The sequence below is a fragment of the Rhineura floridana genome, chromosome 1 (genome assembly GCF_030035675.1).
Source record: "Rhineura floridana isolate rRhiFlo1 chromosome 1, rRhiFlo1.hap2, whole genome shotgun sequence".
Taxonomy (NCBI): Eukaryota; Metazoa; Chordata; class Lepidosauria; order Squamata; family Rhineuridae; genus Rhineura; species Rhineura floridana.
The window spans coordinates 80,496,079-80,517,044 of record NC_084480.1 but is presented as its reverse complement, the minus strand read 5'-3'; the positions used below and the strand labels follow the sequence as shown (position 1 = coordinate 80,517,044).

General features: G+C 44.5%; 1 protein-coding gene across 2 annotated transcripts in view; it reads right to left on the bottom strand.

Moving 5' to 3' along the window:
* SRFBP1 (serum response factor binding protein 1) overlaps positions 1-20,966 on the bottom strand; it is an 86,465-nt gene that overhangs the window by 33,124 nt on the left and 32,375 nt on the right. For both annotated transcript variants that reach the window (XM_061607119.1, XM_061607034.1), the window contains exons 2-3: positions 12,660-12,748; positions 6,880-6,952 (exon numbers count right to left, since the gene is read on the bottom strand). In XM_061607119.1, coding sequence (XP_061463103.1) covers positions 6,880-6,952; positions 12,660-12,748 — 162 coding nt within the window. The remainder of the gene's footprint in view (positions 1-6,879; positions 6,953-12,659; positions 12,749-20,966) is intronic.

Sequence of the window (20,966 nt, the reverse complement as noted above, 5' to 3'; positions counted from 1 at the left end):
AAGTTTGCTGAGAATGGATTGATCATTTGCATGCTTATTGAGTTCAGTGGGATTTACTCCCCTGCAATCATGCTTAGGATAGGTGAAACTGACCACAGAAGATGGGGAGGAGAAGGAGGGAGGGAAGGGCAGAGGGGAGGAGGGGGATGGGAGCAGGAAGAAGGGGGAGGGGAGGAGGACAGGTTTGATCATTTGCATGTTTACTGAGTTCAGTGGGATTTACTCCCGCGCAATCATGCTTAGGATAGGTAAAACTGACTGGGGGGAGGAGGAAGGGGGAGGAGAGGGGAAGGAGGGGAAAGGCAGGTCTGATCATTTGCATGCTTATTGAGTTCAGTGGGATTTACTCCTATGTAATTGTTAGGATAGGTAAAACTGACCATGAGGGAGGGGGAGGAGGAAGGAGCAGATTGAAGGGGACAAAGGAAGGGAGAGGGCAGGTTTGATCATTTGCATGCTTATAGAGATCAATGGTATTTACTCCCGTGCAATCATACTTAGATAGGTAAAATTGACCATGGGAAGGCAGAAGGGGAAGAGGGGATTGGAAGGGGAGGGAGGGGAAAAGGAAGGGGAAGGGAAAACAGGGAGGGGATAGGATGGAGAAGAGAGGGTGGGTTTGATCATTTGCATACTTTTTGAGTTCAATGGGATTTATTTCTGTGCAATCGTGTTTGAAAATGGAAATGGACTGCCTTCAAGTCGATCCCGACTTATGGAGACCATATGAATAGGGTTTTCATGGTAAACGCTATTCAGAGGTGGTTTTACCATTGCCTTCCTCTGAGGCTGAGAGGCAGTGATTGGCCCAAGGTCACCCAGTGAGCTTCATGGCTGTGTGGGGATTCGACCCCTGGTCTCCCAGGCTGTAGTCCAGTACTGACCTGGGGGAGGGGCAGGGAGGGGAGGGGAGGAGACTGGGTGGGTGGGCACTGGGCAGAGGGGAAGCCTCTTTGCTTTCCAAAAGGAAGACATTGTGAACACACATCATTGCTTTTCAGCGTTTCCCCCACCTTTTTATTCTACAGCAGGCACATGTAGTCTTCCACCCAAATTTAAACTAAAGCTGTCTCTGGCCACATCCACACCAGCCCTTTATTTCACTTTGGACAGTCATGGCTTCTCTCAAAGAATCCTGGGAAGTGTAGTTAGTTGCTAGGAGATGTCCTCTTCCCCTCACAGAGCTTCAATCAGAGTGGCTGACTGTTAAACCATTCTGGCCACTGGAGCTCTGTCAGTGGAATAGGAGTCTCCTCTCAGCACCCTTCACAAACTACACTTCTTGGTACACTTGGTTCTTACTGAGCATGCCCGCCCCCCATTGGCTTCCAGCCAAAATTTCTTAAATTAATTAAAAATCAGCCAGGCATATTTTTAACTTTTAAACTGCAGACGATGAAAGTCAGAATATGGGGCAAGGTCAGTAATAGGATTACAGGTACTCTGTGAACACGGTTGATTTTTAATGAATTTCAACAGATGATGAGAACTCTCAGAGAAAAAAGTCCAAAAGGGCTCTGGGGTTTCCCCCCCTCTTTTTAGATTTTTGAAATCTCTATCTTTTTGTATATCGCCATGAAAATTTAGAGGGTTGTTAAGCAAGCATTTCTGAGTTCAAGACTAAGTTTTGTAAGGTTTTGTTTTGAAATGAGTTTATGGGAAACATCAGAATGGCATGGTTTTTTCCCCTCAATTTAACATTGCGGAATGTGAAAAATCCACGCTAGCTGTGTTATATAGTCACTCTCGTGGCTGTATAATTCTTTGTGCAATTATTTGGGAATAAGTCTCACTGAACTCAGCAGGACTCATGCACAGGTTTCAGACTTCACAACTGCAAAATTGTTGCCATAGTTAACAGTTTTAATGCAATGTCTAGTTTCTGAACCTATTTTCTTGATTTTAAGAGGCCTGCAAGACACAATGAAAGCAATGACTTCAGCTTAAAATTTAAACTGGAAATTATGATCTGGGTATTTTAGACAGTATAACTAGAGGAACCATTTCAGTCTGATGGTTCCCATTCAAGGCAGTAGTCACATATGGGAAATATAATTAACTGTCTTTCCTCTTGGATACAAACATCAGTTTGCAAGACAGTAATTTTGTGGTAATTTTAAAAGCAGTAGCTCTTCAGATTGCTCTTTAGAAGCTACTGCAGGAAAGTATTTTGGCTATCAATGCTACAAAAAACAAGTTAGACAAAAAGAAAAAGGAAAAAGCTAGGTCATAACATCATTCAGTGGGGCAGTCACAAAAGCCAAAATTATAATGTTTGAACATTCCATCTCCTTAGAAATCCTTCAGTTTTGTATGTCAGCATTCACTTGGGATAGTATCCTCTAATTTTTACTTGAAATGCATTCCACATCACCTTCCCCAAAGTCAAATTGAATTTCCATTATAAGCAATATCAGGTTTAAAATCTTTCCTAGTTTTGATAGGACTAGCTTCAATGTGGACATGCACTTCTAGGTGGCAACTATTAAAAATTCACTGTACAACTGTATACATGTCTACTTAGAAGAAAGTCTGTGTGTTTAACAAGGCTAATTTCCAGGCAAGTAGGTACAGGATAGCAGCCTATGCTTTAGTTGAGGGTTGACATTGGGAAAAAACAGGGTTCTTGTGGCTTTAATAGCTGCATGGCAGGCAGAAATTCAACAGGTCCACCCTTTTCTAGTATGGAAATACAGTTATGGGAAAAGCTTCACCATGATGGACTAATTTTGTGTTATGCCACACCCCCATGGTTGCCATTTTGTGACTGGTGCCCCCAGCAAGCTCTCGAAATTTGAAGTGTGCTCTCTGGTTCAAAAACATTGGTGACCCCTGTGCCAAATGTTTTCCTGCGGCATTGAGTACTCCATATATAATAAAGGTGCATAAAGGGGATCTCGGCATCATCACAACAAAGTATGACCAAGAAGCCTTTGGGTTCACCTCAGTAAATTTGCCACAAATCCAGATTCATCAGGCACAGATTCTGAGTAATTTGAAGTCCAATCTGAATCAAAAGCTGTGGAAAGCATTGCCTCAAACTGTCAAAAGCATAACATCTTGGCATTCAGCAGCAACTCTGGTACTAATATTGTTGTAAATGCTAATATTTAACTATGCTGAACAGCCTTGAAAGGAATGTGTCAATGCAGCAGTGGGGAAGCTCTGGGCTGCAGGTCTACTTAGGCCCAGCAGGAGTCCTAATTAGGGCTAAGAGTTCATTTTCTCCAAATCATGCCCACTTGCCACGCACTTGACCTCATATGTGAGGAAGGTAAAGTTGTGGCTGCAAAAGATAATTGTTCCTTGGCAAGCAGGGATCCCTCTCAGCACCGATCAATTGATTGGTGCTGACAACGGGCCCCACAGGGATGGCTGCACTAGGAAGTTCCTCATCAGTACTCCAGCCCACCTGTCAAAGTTGGCCCATCAAGGGATGGGGGAAATGAAGTGATTATATTATTGTTCTTCCTAAAAATAAAAAATTGCTACCATGCAAAGATTTACTGACTGTACACTATTCCAATGCTATAATATTGTTCATAGAAGACATTCAGTCCCCATTTCCTTAATGTTTGGTCTCCTGGACTCCACCATTCAGATCAGATAAAAATTAATCAATACTAATCACAAACCAGAGCTGGGAGAGACCAAATGGTCTCATCTGACCAATGCCACTAAACACCCTGTCTGACAGAAAATGATATCACAAGATAGTTCTATGCCTATACTTTGGAAGTTCTAATATTTGGATTTTATGATATTTCACTGGCATAGATGTAACAATAATTTTAGTCACTGCTCCTAAATGTACTGCATATTAAGTATTCATGCATCTTTGTAAAAGTTGAGTAGAAAAATATGTCTTACTTGAAAAGCCTGCTGTAAATTCATGGGCAGTACACGGTACATAGTTCTATTCCCATTTTTGTGTTTTTTAGTTCTTGAGAAAAACTATCAACTCTTAATCAGTAGCAAATTTAGAATTCAAGTTCATCAAGCACATATTGAATATATAAATGAAGTTATTTTCTTGCAATCATATTTTGAGTTGTTTGCCAACATTGCACAGAACTTTGAAAAACTATTAGAACACTTAAAATGGTTGAGGTTAAACAGTGAAAAGAGAAAAGCAGCAAAAGAAATTAAATGCAGAACATATTTTTTAAATTCCTTTTTGGGCACAAGGCAGACCGTAGAAACTGTTTTGAATTGTATTAGTTGTCACTACCTATTTAGACAAACAATATTTGTGACAATCCTTTCTGAAATCAATTAAAAAGATACCATGTGATGCATAAAAAATTCATCTCGAAGCCCTTTTTTTCTTACAAAAAAGCCTGTCTAATGTTAATGTTTCCCTTGCACAAAACATAGGTTCAAGCCACCACTGCCTTTGTAATATGGTTATGACTTACCATCCTGGCAGAGCAGCACATGTAAGGAAAAGAGGACAACTTTTGGCAACTTCACACATTACAAAGAGGTCTCCATACCAGGAACTTATGCATTTTTGGGGGGAGGGGGGACAAATGCACAAAGTACCTTACTCCAGAAGTACAAAAAACAGACCTTTGGAAAACTCCTAAACACTTAAAATGGTTGAGGTTAAAACAGTGAAAAGAGAAAGGCTTAAGTAAGTTGGCTATCACCCTATGTCTGTTACACCTGCACTAGCCTAGAATATGTATTTCTAAACAGTGTCACAAGTTTACAATAAATATTTTAACATAACATGCAATGTGAAATGGGTATTTTGTGAAACAAGATAAATTGATATCTACAAAGTCCAAATGACAATACTTCAGAAGACAGAAATTATTATTGTAACCCATCCTCTTCTTTCACAAATGCATCTTCCATGGCCATTCTTGGCATCCATGAAATAAATCATGTACAGAGGAAGAACTAGCTATGTTCATAGTGTTCTTTGTCTCTTTCCTGTATTTTAAAATAAATGTTTTATACAGTTCTGGCAAAACGAAATATAAAGAATCTAAAAGCAGTTTTCTGTTCCAATAGCTTCAAGAACTCCTGCAAACAATTAACCCAGTTTGTTTCAATCCACGTAGCTAGAATTTTTAACCAATGTCATTTCCCCAGAAAGAAGGGCATTTCTAGCTTTTGGGTTTGAAACACTCAGCGTTATTAAAGCATTTGATTACTACATATGACCATTAGTCCTCTTTAATAAAAATAAACAAACATCAAGGGGAAAAGCCCCTTGTGCCAGACAACATTGGTACACTGAGAACAAATCTGCTGTAGATGAAAACGTTACTCCATTTAACAATTAGTGACAGAAACTTCTCAAGTTCCATCAAATACATACAATTCTTTTGCTGGATAACTGGTAGTATTTTTTTCAAGCTTAGATACCTAAATCTTATCTGGGTGCCATATAGGGTGACTACTGAAGAATTCTTCACACTGAACATTACACATAACTGTTAGCACCTAGCAGTATGTTTTAACTCTGAAAAGTCTTTTATGTTTCCAACATTTTTTAGATAAACATATAGCCCAACATGACATCAGAGCGCTAGATACCCGGCAGTCTGTTTTTCAAATTTCATATAATGCAAGTTATGTTGTAAATAGAAATGATTTATTTCCCAGTTGAAGTAGTTTATGCCCCTCACTTCATTTCAAAATATGTGTCTTAAAGAGCTAATATAATATTTTAGATATGAAATGGGTGCAAAAATAATGAACTTCAGGTACAGAAGAACTTGAAAGATGATGTGTCCCAAGCAGTCGAGCTGGAGTGTTTGCAAAAGGGAGAGCCTCTGCTTAAATTTTTGTAAGCAGGATTGAGGAAAGCAATCACTTAAATCCCATGAACCACGTCAACAATCTGAAATTTTGGCTAAGAAAGGAGGCAGTGGCTGTGGGTGCAAACTCTAAGTCCTAGAATACAGGTGGAAAACCTACACTTTATACATCATTTTCATGAAGACAAAGGTCATAGGGAACTCTGGGGCTGGTAATCTCAGTCCATCTCCTGCAGAAGAAGACATTTCACAGAACTCAAGGAGCACTTGCTGCCTCTTCCCTAATGTATGTTTCCATTAATCCTGAGTTTTGAAAGAGTTTATGGAATAAGCATATGGTGTAAAATTAGTATTGCTCCTATTTATGGAAGTAAACTGTGCATTCATTGATAGGGCAAAACAGCATTCCTGTAGTTTAATCTGTTCGTGTACTTTGACTTTTAAAATTATAAATATTGTACAAAGAAAAGGGACTGTGTAATTAAGCTATTCATTGCTACAAAAAGATCTGTTATTCAAGAGCCTGCCAGACATTTAATGGCCCAGCATGTCAGTGTAAGAGAAGTAAAAGAGACTTGCAATTGCTAATGAATACCCTGGCCACAGAAGAAAAAATACTTTGGTTACCATCCATTTTGTCAGTTACTGCTTTGCACATTAGAGCAGTGACAGCATCACACAAAAATGTAAGGAGCTGGCAAGAGGGAAGACCAGGAACTATGATGTCAACCTCCAAAATGGCCATCCACATTTCTGAACAGCGGAGGCACTTAACATTAATGGTTTAGGTTCAGGAATTAAAAGCTGAGGCAAACAGGGCTGATGGAAACAAATGCAAGTTTACGTTAGCAACTCTTGAAGTCAATCCAGTCTAGCACCTTGACAATTATACCAATAAACAGTAAAATATAAATTTAAAAATAGTCTCCCACCACATTTGCTTTCTGTTGCTCTCCCAGATGTAATACTTACAGCCAAAACTAGTCCATACAACATCTGAAACAAGCTTATTTGAATTTAAAAAGAGAGGGGGAGAGAGACCTATACAGATGCTTCCAATTTAAGCAGTGTAGACTAGATATTGAAGGCATCTGCACAGCATTACCTTCATGGCATGAATTTCTTCCAGTAACCTCTCTGCTCGTTTATGGTTTTTCAGGACTGCATCTTCAGTGCCCCTGAAAAAAGATGTTTCAATAATATTGCAGTACTTCATACATTATGTTTAGTTATTATTCAGTGTAAAATAATTCATGGTAATAGTTACCAACAGCATGGCTCTTCCCCACCCCCAGATTTCTAAAATGTAAACTGACATACTACCTTATACAGGCCCATGTGTATTTTGCAATTTCTCAACCACAGTTAGGAAATACAGAACTTGTATTGGGCCACATGAGAAAGAGCGTGGCCTGGCCTGCACGTCACATCAGTGTGGAATGGCAGCTAATCCAAGGTTTGATTTAGCTTGTCATAGCTCACAGTTACAGGTTGTAGTTAAGGAGTTTTGACAACACACTGCTAAACCTTGGCTTAGTTGCTGTGCTGACCTAAAAAACCTAGAGAGGAACAAAGTAGCCTCGATCTCCTCCTCAGGAGCCAGCACATTTGTGTATTCATGCAAAGACGTGGTTTGGCTAAGTGTGATGTTCAAACGTAAGCATAGGGTTGTATCCAATATTGCTTGCACAACAGATTTGTGCAAGTGTATCTATTCGCAAAACAGATTGTGCTTGCCCAATGGAACTTTCCCTTTCTCACCTCCCTCCAGCCCCCTCAAAATCTATTCCAGAGGGCTGGAGTAGGGGCTTCCAGAGCAGTTGTGATGGTATGTCAGAGGAGGAGGAGAAGGAAAAGTCCTGTTGCATGAGTGGAACTGTGTCCATGCAATTTTGGATATAACACTTTGTTCTAGCAATCAGATGTGATAGTTGCATTAGTGGTACAAAATTTAGTGATCAGTATCTAGAAGAAAATTATTGATCTAGTTCGGATGTAATGCCAAATCATCGCTTAGCATTAAAAGAACAAGATTGCTCTGATCCTGGGCACAAGCACTCCATATTTCCTTCCTCCTGGCACAGTTACAAGGATGAGATGGAAGCATCTGATTTGTGGTTTAAACTACCCCTAGTTTGGCATTACATCTGAATGGGCCAAACAAGGGTTAGTTTAAACTATGATTTATTAACCAAACCAGGATCAAACTATGATTTCTGTGTCAATAAACCAGGGGTGGGGAATCTTTTTCAGCTCAAGGACTGTATTTCCCTGTGGGCAACTTTCTGGGGACTGCATGCCAGTGGTGGTGAGGTCACAGGCAAAGAAATGGGTAAAGAAAAGATGTCTTGTCTTTGTACAGAAAGCTATAGTCCAGCTACACAACATTCAGAGGTTTCTAAACACACAAACACACACATCTCTTTCTATCCAAGCAAGCAGGAGACATTAATGTAGTTCAAGGACACATTCCAGCTAGACAAAAACATTTGAGGAGGGTGCAGAGTAGGGGCAATGAGCAGAGAAAAAGTTCTGAGGGCCAGAAAAAAGAGTCCCGAGGGCCACATTTGACCCCCAGGCCTGAGGTTCAGCATCCCTGCAATAAACCATAATTTAAACTATCCATAGCTCCCAGTTCAGACAGAATACAAACTGCAGTTATTTGAAATCAGGAAGTGGATGCTTCCAATCTCCTCTTTGCAGCCACACTGGGATGTTACTGCCATAGGCTCTTATGGGAGGAAGCTAAGATAAAAATTCAGCAAACACATAACAAGGAGTGCTTCTGCCAAATGCTGAAGCAGACTCATTCCTCTAATACTAAACTATGGTTCAGTGTTATGTCCAAACCTGACCATTACTGTAAATCTAGAGACCCAGTGCCTGCAGGAAGAGAGGAACACCGCTGCCCAGGGAAGGAGAGCCTGCTGCTGCTGCTGCTGCTCACCATCTCCACCATCCTTCCCTGTGGGACTTCTGCCTGGCAGACGTACATCTGCAGGACCAGGCCCCAGGTACCCAGCCAGCTGTGACTGATTCCCACCACCTGTCCCTCTTTGGAGGGATACATAAGCCGGCTGGCTGAGGTGGCCTGGGTTTTTTGTGTGCTGTGTCTGTTTTTTTTCTTTTTCTTTTTCTTTTTTTCTTTTTCTTTTCTTTTGGGGGGGGTGTTTTAAGGTTGGGTGCCTGCCTGAGTGGTGGAAGCTTACATTGGGGCATGTGTCAATCACAGGGGAGTGATGGGGGAAGGGTGGGAGGCCAATGTATACCGAGGCTGGGCGGCAGATGCTGGGGAAAGCTAGGGGCAGGTCACGTCAGATAAGAGGAACTAGGGAGAGATGCATAATATCTGTCCCCTGTTCCGGGCCTGTCCAGAGCCAACAGACAGCTGGGGGATGCTTGACTCCATACTCTGGCCTTCGACTGCTGCTGTGCAATGCCAGGTCTGTTGCCCAAAAAACATCCCTCATCCATGATATGATATTGGATGAGGGCGCGGACCTGGCATGTATTACGGAAACCTGGCTGGATGAGGCTGCTGCTCCTATTCTTGGGGCCATGTGTCCGGCTGGGTTCTCGTATGCACAGCAGCCGAGGGTCGGTAGTCGGGGAGGAGGAGTGGCGATTATTTACCGAAGGTCCCTGGTTCTCACCAGACCTCCTCTCTGTGAGACCAAGGTGGCAGACTGCATGTACTGGAGGTTGGGCCCAAAGGGCAGTCTAGGGATTCTGCTCGTGTACCGCCCACCCTGCTGCACGACGGACTCCCTGGCCGAGGTGCTGGAGGTGGTCTCGGCTGTGCGTGTACAGTCCCCAAACCTGCTGGTATTGGGGGACTTCAATGTACATTCAGAGGCCATCCTTACTGGGGCGCCTCGGGACTTCATGGAAACCATGGCTTCCTGGGAGCTGCACCTTATTACAATGGGGCCCACCCATGTAGTTGGTCATGCACTCGACCTTGTGTTTGTCTCGGGAAAGGAGGGGAGTGATCTGAAAATTGGGGGTACATCCATCACCCCCTTGTCATGGTCAGACCACTACTTGGTGAAGATGGACCTTTCGGTGCCACAAACCCTCCGTGGGGGTGAAGGACCTATTAAAATGGTCCGCCCCAGGCGTCTGATGGATCCTGATGGATTCCTGAATGCGCTTGGGGATTCTCTGGAGCATGCACACAGCCACTCGACTGAGACCCTGGTGGAGGGGTGGAATGCCACAATTGCCAGGGCATTAGACCGGGTGGCTCTGAAACGCCCTCTCCCCCTGAATAGAACTCAGACGGCACCGTGGTTCACCCCACGGTTGCGAACTCTGAGACGGGAGGTGAGACGGCTAGAGCGCCGGTGGCGGAAATCTCGCTCTGATGACGATCAGACACATGTTAGAGCGGCTGCGGCAGCCTATCATGTGGCAATAAGGGCAGCAAAGAAAGATTTTTATGCTGCCTCTATTGCATCTGCAGAGTGCTGTCCCAGGAGACTGTTCCAAGTGGTCCGGAGCCTGGTCGGTCCAGTTGCTCCGGAACCAATGGAAGATGCTAAGGCCTCCTGTGACGAGTTTGCTAAACACTTTGCGGAGAAAATCGATCGTATTAAGAGTGCTATTCCGTGCGCTGTGGACACAGTGAGCGAGCCAGAGGTGACCAGTGGTGCTCTGGTGGTGTGGGATCGGTTCCAGCTTCTTCCATCTGATGAAGTGGACAAGGTGCTTTCAACCTTAAAGCCAACCACCTGCTTACTCGATCCTTGCCCATCGTGGCTCATTATGAGCTGCAAAGATAGACTGGGTGAGGGGATCAAGATGGTGGTAAATACATCTCTCGAAGAGGGAGTAATGCCATCATCACTCAAGGAGGCAGTAATAAAACCAATCTTAAAGAAGCCCTCCTTGGATCCCCAAGATCTGAACAACTTTCGCCCAGTCTCAAATTTGCCATTCTTAGGCAAGGCGATTGAGCGGGTGGTGGCAAAACAGTTGCAAGCGCACTTGGAGGAAGCGGATTATCTGGATCCATTTCAATCGGGCTTCAGGCCTGGACATGGGACTGAAACAGCCTTGGTCGCCTTGGTAGATGATATGAGGAGGGCGTGGGATAGGGGCGAATGCACCTTCCTTGTCCTCCTTGATCTCTCAGCGGCTTTCGATACCGTTGACCACGTTATCCTCCTGGACCGCCTGAAGAGGTTAGGCATGGGGGGCACTGTATTGCAGTGGTTCCATTCCTTCCTCTCTGGTAGGTACCAAAGAGTGGCATTGGAGGATGAGGTTTCGGATCCTTGGCCTCTCACTTGTGGGGTGCCACAGGGTTCCATCCTCTCCCCGATGCTGTTCAACATCTATATAAAGCCGCTGGGGGCAATCATCAGGAGATTTGGGCTGCAATGTCATCAGTATGCGGATGACATGCAGCTCTATCTCTCATTTAAATCTTCACCGAGGTTGGCTGTAGAAACCCTGTCCAAGTGCCTGGAGTCGGTGAGTGGCTGGATGGGAAGGAATAAGCTGAAGCTGAACCCTGACAAAACCGAGGTACTGTTTGTGGGAGACAAGGGAAGGCTGGGGGATGTGGACCTGGTGCTCAATGGGGTACGATTGCCCCTGAAAGACCAGGTCCGCAGCCTGGGGGTCATTCTTGACTCCCAGCTGACCATGGAGGCTCAAGTCTCGGCTGTGAGCCAGGCGGTGCTGTATCAACTCCATCTGATACGGAGGCTGTGCCCCTACCTTCCCAACCATCTACTCCCACAGGTAGTACATGCCCTGGTCACCTCTCGCCTAGATTACTATAATGCACTCTATGTGGGGTTACCCTTGAAAACGGTCCGGAAGCTGCAACTGGTATAGAATGCGGCGGCTCATCTGATTAAAGGCAGCCGCCGGCAAGATCACATCACTCCAGTGCTGAAGGAGTTGCACTGGCTACCGGTTGTTTACCGGGCCCAATTCAAGGTGTTGGTTTTGACCTTTAAAACCCTATACGGTTTTAGCCCAGTCTATCTGAAGGAGCGCCTCCAGCATCGTCAGGGGTGCCGCTCAACAAGATCAGCCTCAGAAGACCTTCTCTTGATCCCACCGGTTAAAACAGCTAGACTGGTGAGGACTAGAGAGAGGGCTTTTTCAATAGTGGCCCCCACCCTGTGGAACTCTCTCCCAAATGATCTCCGCCATGCCCCTTCTATGATAAGCTTCCGCTGGGCCTTGAAGACCTGGCTCTTCAGGCAGGCTTTTGGGGTGGGTTAGGTTTTTTACTGTTATGGTTTTAAATTTTAATGTTTTAATGTATTGTTTTATCTTGTACGTCGCCCAGAGTGGCTGGACAACCAGCCAGATGGGCGACTAATAAATTTAATAAATAAATAAATAAAATAAATAATGCCATCACATACATCCATTGTAAAAGATGTGATCAAATTTGCTCATTTGGTGTACCGCCCCTTGAAATAGGTGTAAGTTCAGGCGAGACAGAATGCCTTTCCTGGATATTTTTGTTTCTTAATATAATGTTATTTGCTATTTAATTTAATTGTTTGTACAATGTATTGGTTATTGATGTATTGCCTTGTGGATATATTTTTATATTTGTGTTTACTTTTTCTGTAAGCCGCCTTGAGGGCCTTTTGGCCGAAAGGCGGGGTACAAATAAACATTAACATAACATAACATAACTATTATGATTTCTATAATATTGTAGAGTTACTGAATAGGAAATGAAGAGACAAGCTGCAGAAATAATATCATGGCAAGGGGGACAGTCATTGGCCACAGAAGGAGCATGTGCAGGAAGTTTGCATTCCGCCTTCCTGCTAGAAAGAATATTCAGTTCTATCTACCAGTTATCCTGGGACTGCAGAAAATCATAAAGAGAATAATTGTTAAGCTTACTTTTTTGCCTTCAGTTTTGTGATGTGTCTAGTTAGTTTGCGAATTGTCAGAACTCTGACCTTCCTCACTTCTTTTCTCATCTTCACGACCTGTTTTGGAAAAAAGAAAACTATAATAAAATGCTTTGTAGAACCACCAGGAATGTATTTTGCATTATGTTCCAAGTTCACAAACAGCTTTGAGCATAGTTAGCTCCTTTGTTTAACAAAAGACTGAATTCAGATTTTCTGTTAAAAGTCAAACTGCTTCCAAAAATACTCGGCCAGTTAAGGAACAAGCCAACAGTCTAAAAACATGTCTGAGTTTCGAAAAGAAACAAGCCATGAAATAGCCAAGACATTCCTAGGCAGTCATGTTTAATATTCTTAGACCTAGGGCTTGGCTATAGGTGGAGACAGCTTATTTGTGTTTCTATTTCATTTATGTATCCACATTACCACAAAAGCACCTGTACTTTCTTCTAAGCCTTTTACAGAACAAGACTTCCTTCAGTTAACCACATAAATGTTTTAATTTAAGATGATGTTAATACAAACCTGACTCATTTTCAGTAAAAGGCTCTTTCAAATTTCATTTCATGGAGAAAGTCAGTTTTCTGGTACAGTGGATAAGTTAAGAAGCCCCAGGTCCAAATTTTATCTCATATATTTATTTATGACATTTCTATAACATAGATACTCTAGGACAGTGGTTCCCAACCTTTATGAGTACGGGACCCCCTTTTTAAACTCAAAAAAGTTTGTGACCCCCACATGCTAATTGTTGTAATTTTAGTATCTGTTAATTGAAAAAAAAATACATAATGAAGTGTTAAGTAATGTCATTTTTTATTCATCTCAACAACAAATATGATGATATTTATTATCTGCCCTTCACCAGAAAGTCCCAGGGCAGATTACAGAATATAGACAACTTATAACAAAATTTGAAGGATAGTCAGCTTAGGTAACTAGGGGCTTCATGCACCAACCTCAAAAACATACACACACACACACGCACATTCAAAACACACACACACAGGAGCTCCCAAAACACACCCATCCACACCCATACGCACATGCGTGCAGGTATGCATGCATACACACACACACACACACTCACTTGCTCACTCACCCACCCACCAGAACAGGTCCCCAAACGAATCTGCTCAGATAATTACTTCTGAAACCCACATTCTGAAGAAGAGTGAAACCAGGCCACATTCACACCATGCATTTATTCTGCTATTATTCCACTTTAAATACTCATGGCTTCCCCCCAAAAAACCTGGGAAGTATAGTTTATCAAGGGTGCTGAGAGTTGTTAGGAGGCTCCTGTTCTCCTCAGAGAGCCACAAGTCCCTGAGTGGTTTGTTCCAACGGTTAGGATGAAAGGAAGCATGTTACAGTACCTACTGAAAAGAATCTTCTCAGCGGCTGACTCACCTCCCTTCACTCTGATTCACTCCAATCAGCAGGAAAAGGCAAGGAAGCAAGTTAGAAGACTCTTCTCAGTGGCTAACATATTCCCCTTTCATGCTAATTGGCCAGTAGGACCCTTCCAAAAAAGTAAAGGGCAAAGACATCCCCACCACCACCATGGAGGACTGCACCCTTGTCAGGAAGTAAGTACCACTGAACAGAATGGGTGTTTGCTTCTGAGTGTACATGTATAAGATTGCATTGTTAGTCATCAGATGCAGGGCTATCCCCTGTATAAGTTTCCAGGTGTGAACCCCGGCACCTCTCTTTTTGGGGATATAAATGGGCTCCGTATTGGGTTTCAGCCAGCACTGAATGGCCAGGTTGGGAATCACTGTGTTAAATACTGATCTACATGTCAAAGACTTGGCCAAGAGAAATGTGTTAACATAGGAATGAGGGTAGCCGAATTTCCGACCGATGATGCGAAGATGGCGTTCATCATCAGTCTCCTGGAAGAGGAAGCAGCCAAATGGGCCACCCCGTACCTGATCACAAATGACCCAGTACTGCGCCTTCGTTATAGTTATGTCTGACATGTTCCGTGATTCTCAAAGGACAGGGTCAACTGCCAGTTGGGAACTTTACAACAAGGAAAAGGGTCTGTGGGGGCCTATACCAATGCATTTCGTGTATTGGCTCAAGTGTCTGACTACAACGACCCTGCGTGTGCCACCCACCTAGCGTGGGAACTTCAACTCTGTCAGGGGAGGAGCCTATGCAAATCAGCAGGAGCAGACCGTGCTTGTCGGAGGAACAGAGGGAGAAGCACAGGAAGGAGAGGCTATGTCTATATTGTGGAAAGGGGGGCATCTGGCCCAAGGTTGCCCCACCAAGGCGGGAAAGCCCCAGATGCCGGAAAACTCCAAATCCCAGCTCTCATAGAAGCCAAAGAGTTGGGAGGCAATGTGACAACTCAGCCTCAGCAGCAACCCCTCCCATCCTAAGGCACTCTGCTTATACCTGTCTGACTAACTCTGTCCTCGGGGCACAGCTTCCAAGCCAAGGCCATGATTGACAGTGGGGTCTCATCAAGTTTCATGGACAGTGACTTTCCTTGGGAGCATGGCATCCCGATCCAGGAACTGGAACAACCCTTGTCTGTCGAGACCACAGATGGACAGCCCTTAAAGTCGGGGAATGTGACCAGAGCAACGGAGAAATTAGAGATGGAGATCCCCGGGAACTGGGAAGAGCTGGCATTCTATATGGCATCTTTGCCTCCTTTCCCTGTGGTGTTGGGGATGCCTTGGTTGGTTCAACACAATCTGACCATTTTCTGGGATGAGGCGGTGGTGGTGTTCACCTCAAAGTACTGTTATCAGCACTGCCAGCCGCCGAAGGAGGTCAGGGTAGTGGCTGGAGTGCTTCCTCAGGAGGAAGCTTCCTTATCTGTGAAGTATGAGGAGTATCAGGACGTGTTTTACAAGAAGGAAGCGGATCAACTGCCTCCCCACTGCCCTTATGACTACACCATCAATTTGATGCCAGGAGCATGCATCCCCACTGGACACGAACCTGAAGAGGGGTTTCATATGCCCCTTGCAGTGCCTGGCCGGGGCACCTCTGCTGTTTGTCAAGAAAAAGAGTGGGAGTTACGCCTGTTTAACAACTGCAGAGCATTGAATCAAATCACCATCCCCAACAGCTATTCCTTATGATGGACTTGAGGGGGACTTATGACTTGGTGCGGATGAAAGAGGGGGAATGAGTGGAAAACCGTGTTTAAAAAGTGCTATGGACAGTTTGAGTATCTAGTGATGCCCTTCGGATTGTCCAGGTCTCCAGGAGTCTTCCAGAATTTCATGAAAGACATCTTCAGGACTATGTGGATCATTTTACGATTGTGTATTTAGATGGTATTCTGGTCTATTTGGATTCCCCAGAGGAGCATGAGGCACACGTGTGAGCAGTGTTGCAGAGGCTGTGAGAGCACCATCTCTACGCCAAGTTGGAGAAGTGCGGGTTTGATCTGACCATGTTGGACTTTTGGGGTATTGCATTTTGCCAGCAGGTATGGAGATGGATCCAGGGAAGGTGCACTGCGTTCTCACGTGGCAGCCCCCCCAAACCCAAGAAGGATCTACAGCATTTCCTGGGATTTGCCAGTTACTACCATAGCTTCATCACCAACTACTCTGACCAGACAGCACCTCTCACGGATTGTCTGAAGGGCTCGGGCCCTTTTTGTTGGACTGAAGCCACGCAATAAGCCTTTGAACAACTGAAACAGCGGTTCGCTTCGGAAACCATCTTGCAGCAAGCCAATCCCACGCGTCCCTTTGTGGTGGAGACGGACACTTTGGATGTGGCCATTGGTGCAGTACTTTTACAACCAGCACAGAGAGGAGTAGGTCTGAGACCCTACGTCTACTTATCATGGAAGTTGACTGATTCCGAGCAAAATTATACCATGTGGGAAAAAGAATTACTGGCTATCCGGGATGCCTTCGAAACTTGGCAACATCATCTGGAGGGAGCGCAACACAAGAGTGAGGTGCGCACGGACCATCGGAATTTGGAGAGCCTCCATACCACCCACAAGCTCAATCAGAGACAGGTGCGCTGGGCTCAATTCTTTGCCCGCTTCCACTTCAAAATCCACTACATTCCCCAAGCCCAGAACAAGAGGGCAGATGCCTTGTCCCGCAAGCTGGAGTACCTGGAAAATCCCACCCCAAAGTTGCTGTAGTTCATTATTCCCCCCGAGAAGATGGTGGCTGGTGCATGTCAGGACTCCCGGGTGTCTGATGTGCAGGTGGTGCAAGAGCAGGATCCATTCATCAAAGTGAAGCTCTCTGAATTAGCCACGCAGCCTGTCGCAGAACAAGAGGACTTTATGTGGCAGGAAGGGGTGTTGTAACACAAGGATGCCATTTATGTGCCCCCCGGAGAGACGAGAGCCCGGGTGCTGTGTCAGTGCCATGATTCCCCCACTGCTGGGCATTTTGGAGTCTTTAAGACTTTACAAGCAGTAACCAGAGAGTTTTGGTGGCCTCAGATGAAAAGGGAAGTGGAGTACTACATTCGGTCTTGCCCCACTTGCGTGCAGGTCAAACACACCAATGGGACGGCCAGCAGGACTTCTGGAACCACTTCCCACCCCGCAGGGCCCCTGGCAGATGGTCACCATGGACTTTGTCACCGATCTCCCTACTTTGCAAGGAAAGACGATAGAGTTGGTAGCGGTGGATGGCTTCACGAAGATGGCTCATGTCATTCCATGTACTGAACTCCCAAATGCACAAGAGACAGCCTGTTTGTATGTGCAGTATATGTACTGGTTGCACGGTCTGCCAGACAGTCTTGTCTCAGACCGAGGGATGCAGTTTACGGCGCGGTTCTGGCGTGCGATGTGGCAACTCCTACAGAGTGAACTGTGACTGTTGTTGGCTCATCAGACGGATGAGCAAACGGAAAGAGTGAATGCTACCTTAGAGCAATACTTGCGCTGCTATGTCAGCTATCAGCAAGATAATTGGTTCTCCTTTCTGCCCCTGGCGGAGTTTGCCTATAACAATGCTGTGCATGCGACCACGCAACAAACTCCGTTCTCTGCTAACTTAGGATATCATCCTCAGGCGTTTGCTGCCCCACGGGTCAATCAGGCCATCCCAGTGGCAGAGGACTTTGTGCAAGAACTTCAGGCTATGCAGAAGCTTTTGAAAGAGCAACTAGAGCAAGCAAAAGAGGACTACAAGAGAGTTACGGATCACCATCATCAGGAGGGGGCTCCAATCCAAGTGGGGGACAGGGTGTGGCTGTCCATGGTTTACTTACCAACACAGGGACGTTGTCATGTTAGCGGATCGCAGGGTGGGACCCTTTGAAATGGAGGCACAGATCAACCCAGTGGTCTTCCATCTGAAACTGCCTTCCACCTTCAAAATACACCCTGTGTTTCATTGCTCCTTGCTGACACCAGAACTCCCCCAGATCCTCAAAGAGCGCCAGAGGAGACGCTACCTCCTCTCATTCTGGATGGTCAGGAAGAATACGAAGTGGAACAGATTCTGGACTCGCGAAAGCGCCGGGGACAACTCCAATATTTGACTCACTGGAAGGGCTACGATCCATCGGAACGCTCTTGGGAAGCAGCAGACTATGTTCATGCGCCAGACTTGGTGAGGGAATTCCATGACATCTACCTGGACAACCCCAAACCCAGGGGGTGGAGGCGAATGGTGCATGGATGGGGGGATGATGTTGAGCCCCAGTTACTCCAAAAGCCTCAGGGCAAGTGGGCAGAGGAGGATGAGGCTTCTGAGAGCCTTGAGGGAGGGAGGAGCATGAGCTACCCTTCAATCTTTCTGGAGACTCCCCCGGACGGCTTAGAGCCTGTTCCACCTGACAGTGTCTTGCCACCTGCAAGCATGCAGCCAGAGCCATTGGGGAGCAATCTTGTGCACGCACCAACTCTAACCCCCCAGGACAGCCTGCTTGGACCTTTAAAAGTTTCCCCACCAACTCGCTCCCCATCCCCTGATGTTGAGCCGGCTCCTGGTGAGCCTGTACTATCCGATGAGCAGGTGGAGGCTCGCCCCCCTTCACCCTGCACAAGACAATGCGAGAAGTGGTTCAGTCAGAGGGAGAGTCTTCGAAGGAGTCAGAGATTATGAGCGAAGACCTTTCCTACTTAAAATGGTGCCCCCCTGATTGGGGTGCTGAGTCAACTTACTCCACACGCTGCAGAGAATGCTTAGTTAGCATAGTTAGCACCAGTAGTGAGCTAGTCTAGCCAGGCCTATGAGACGCACTGCTTTTGATGTAACTGAGACTCTAATAAAGCAAGATTTATTGCCAGACTCACCTCTGACTCCTGTGTCAAACTCTGGGCAGGACATATACTGTATATATAAAAATCTCTGATTTAATTCCACTAAGATTAAAGGCTATTTGGATGTGATTGCATTCTTTGAAGTCTACCTCACAGACTCAGCTCTAGAAAGGAACTTCGACTTTCCACAGAAAAACAAATGTTCTTCACTTTACTTTGTATTGCTACGTATTGCCTGGAGACTTGGCCCGAAAAAACTCCTGGTGCCAATTCTGCAGGGAGAAGCTTAACAAGGAGTGATTTCGAATCCCCCTCCACTCCCAATTTCTCTTGGCAGGTAGAAAAGCCACTGTGGTAAAAGCAAGTGGCTTTGTTAGATGTGGCATACTGGTCAATTGATAGACAAAGAATGCCAACTAACTGCCTATTATCTGACTATGATCAAATATTCCATGAAGCCAAAAAATACCACGATGCAAGTAGCATCTTCCTTTTTTAATTGTGTTATATTGTAATTTGTTAACAAGAGCATTAGAGAGGAACTAACCTTGCAACAGTTAGGAGGAGTAGGGGAGAACTAGCCATATAGCAGAGCTTCCCCCACTAAATATCTGTTATAAGAGCAGGCATCTCCAAGCTGAAACGGGTACACAAGCAGTAATCAGTCATAAAGGCCACTGTTTTAATTGCTTTTTTTAAAAAAAAGTAATTATAAAGTGACCCTAATAAAAATGAAAGAACTGTTCAGCATGTCATTTACATTTACAGAAAACTTACCTAACATTACTCAAACAATAATTTGTTACATATTTTTAATTGCAATGTTTTTTAATTAGCACACAAATCAAATCTGATGACGATTAAACAGTATCTCTTTTGTTGTTCAAATAAAGTTAAAGCTTTAAAAATAATCCTTATTTGATGATATTTGAGGGGTCAACTGATCAAATTATTTTCTTCTCTCTTTGTCTTTTTTTGCCAGTGAAATGCACAATCCTAGGCCTTCACCAGTCTGCTTGTGAACTCCCCAAGAAAGCCTGGCTTTAGTGACTTCCCACTTAGACTCCATGTAAGGCACTCTGGAGGCTGGTGTTAGAGCAGAATGCAGCTGCTAGGCTGGTTAGTGGGACAGCCTGGTGGGACCTTGTGTCTTCAGTCCTGAAAACTCTGTACTGGACCTACCAAGCCCAATTCAAGGTGTAGTACTAACATACAAAGCCCTATATGGATTGGGACCCAAGCACCTAAAGGAACAACTCCCCCAACCATCTTGGACCTACAGTCAGCAGGGGAGGCCTTGATGGGAGAGCTGCCTGTAACTCCTGTCCAGTGACAGGGTCTTCTTGGTGGTAGTTCCCTGTTTGCAGAATGCCCTCCCTGTCTTCCTCATTTCTGACTTTCAGGGAAAATGTAAAAACATTTATTTTTACCCAGGCATTGGCAATTATGAGGGTATGTGATTGCTTCTGAGTGGTTTTAGATACTCTAAATGGTTTTAGATGGTTTTTGTTTTAAATATTATTTTATTTTAAATCGTACTGTTTTTACATTTTGATGTTTGCTGCCCTGGGCTCCTTTGAGAGGAAGGGCAGGATACAAATAAATAAATAACGTAAAATCACTCTTTTAGAAGACCTGATAAAATATTTATGGATATTATTTGCTATTGGAGGAGCAGTTTATTACACAGATTTTGACTCTGCAGAGACTTTCTGTTTATATAGCAGTAGGAACAATAAGTAGTTTTAGCCAATTCCAAACTATTACCCTGCCCTCTTATTCAGGTTTGAGGAGAAAAAAAAAGTCAAGATAATATGCAAGGCTTGTTTTCCTTATATTGGCAACAGCCTCCAAAAAGACTGTCTCGCTCTGTGAAAATTCACTCCATGCAGAACAAATATTGATGTAAAAAGGGTACTAAAACTAAAAGCCCTTTAAAAAAAGTTTACTGCAAGGTGGAAGGGTTTGCATCTTGAAACCAATTGGTCATGAATTAGACATCTGGCCAGGGTGACCATGTCATGTTACCATCCGTCTTACTACCGTGCAAACAGGAAGCACCGGTTTGTA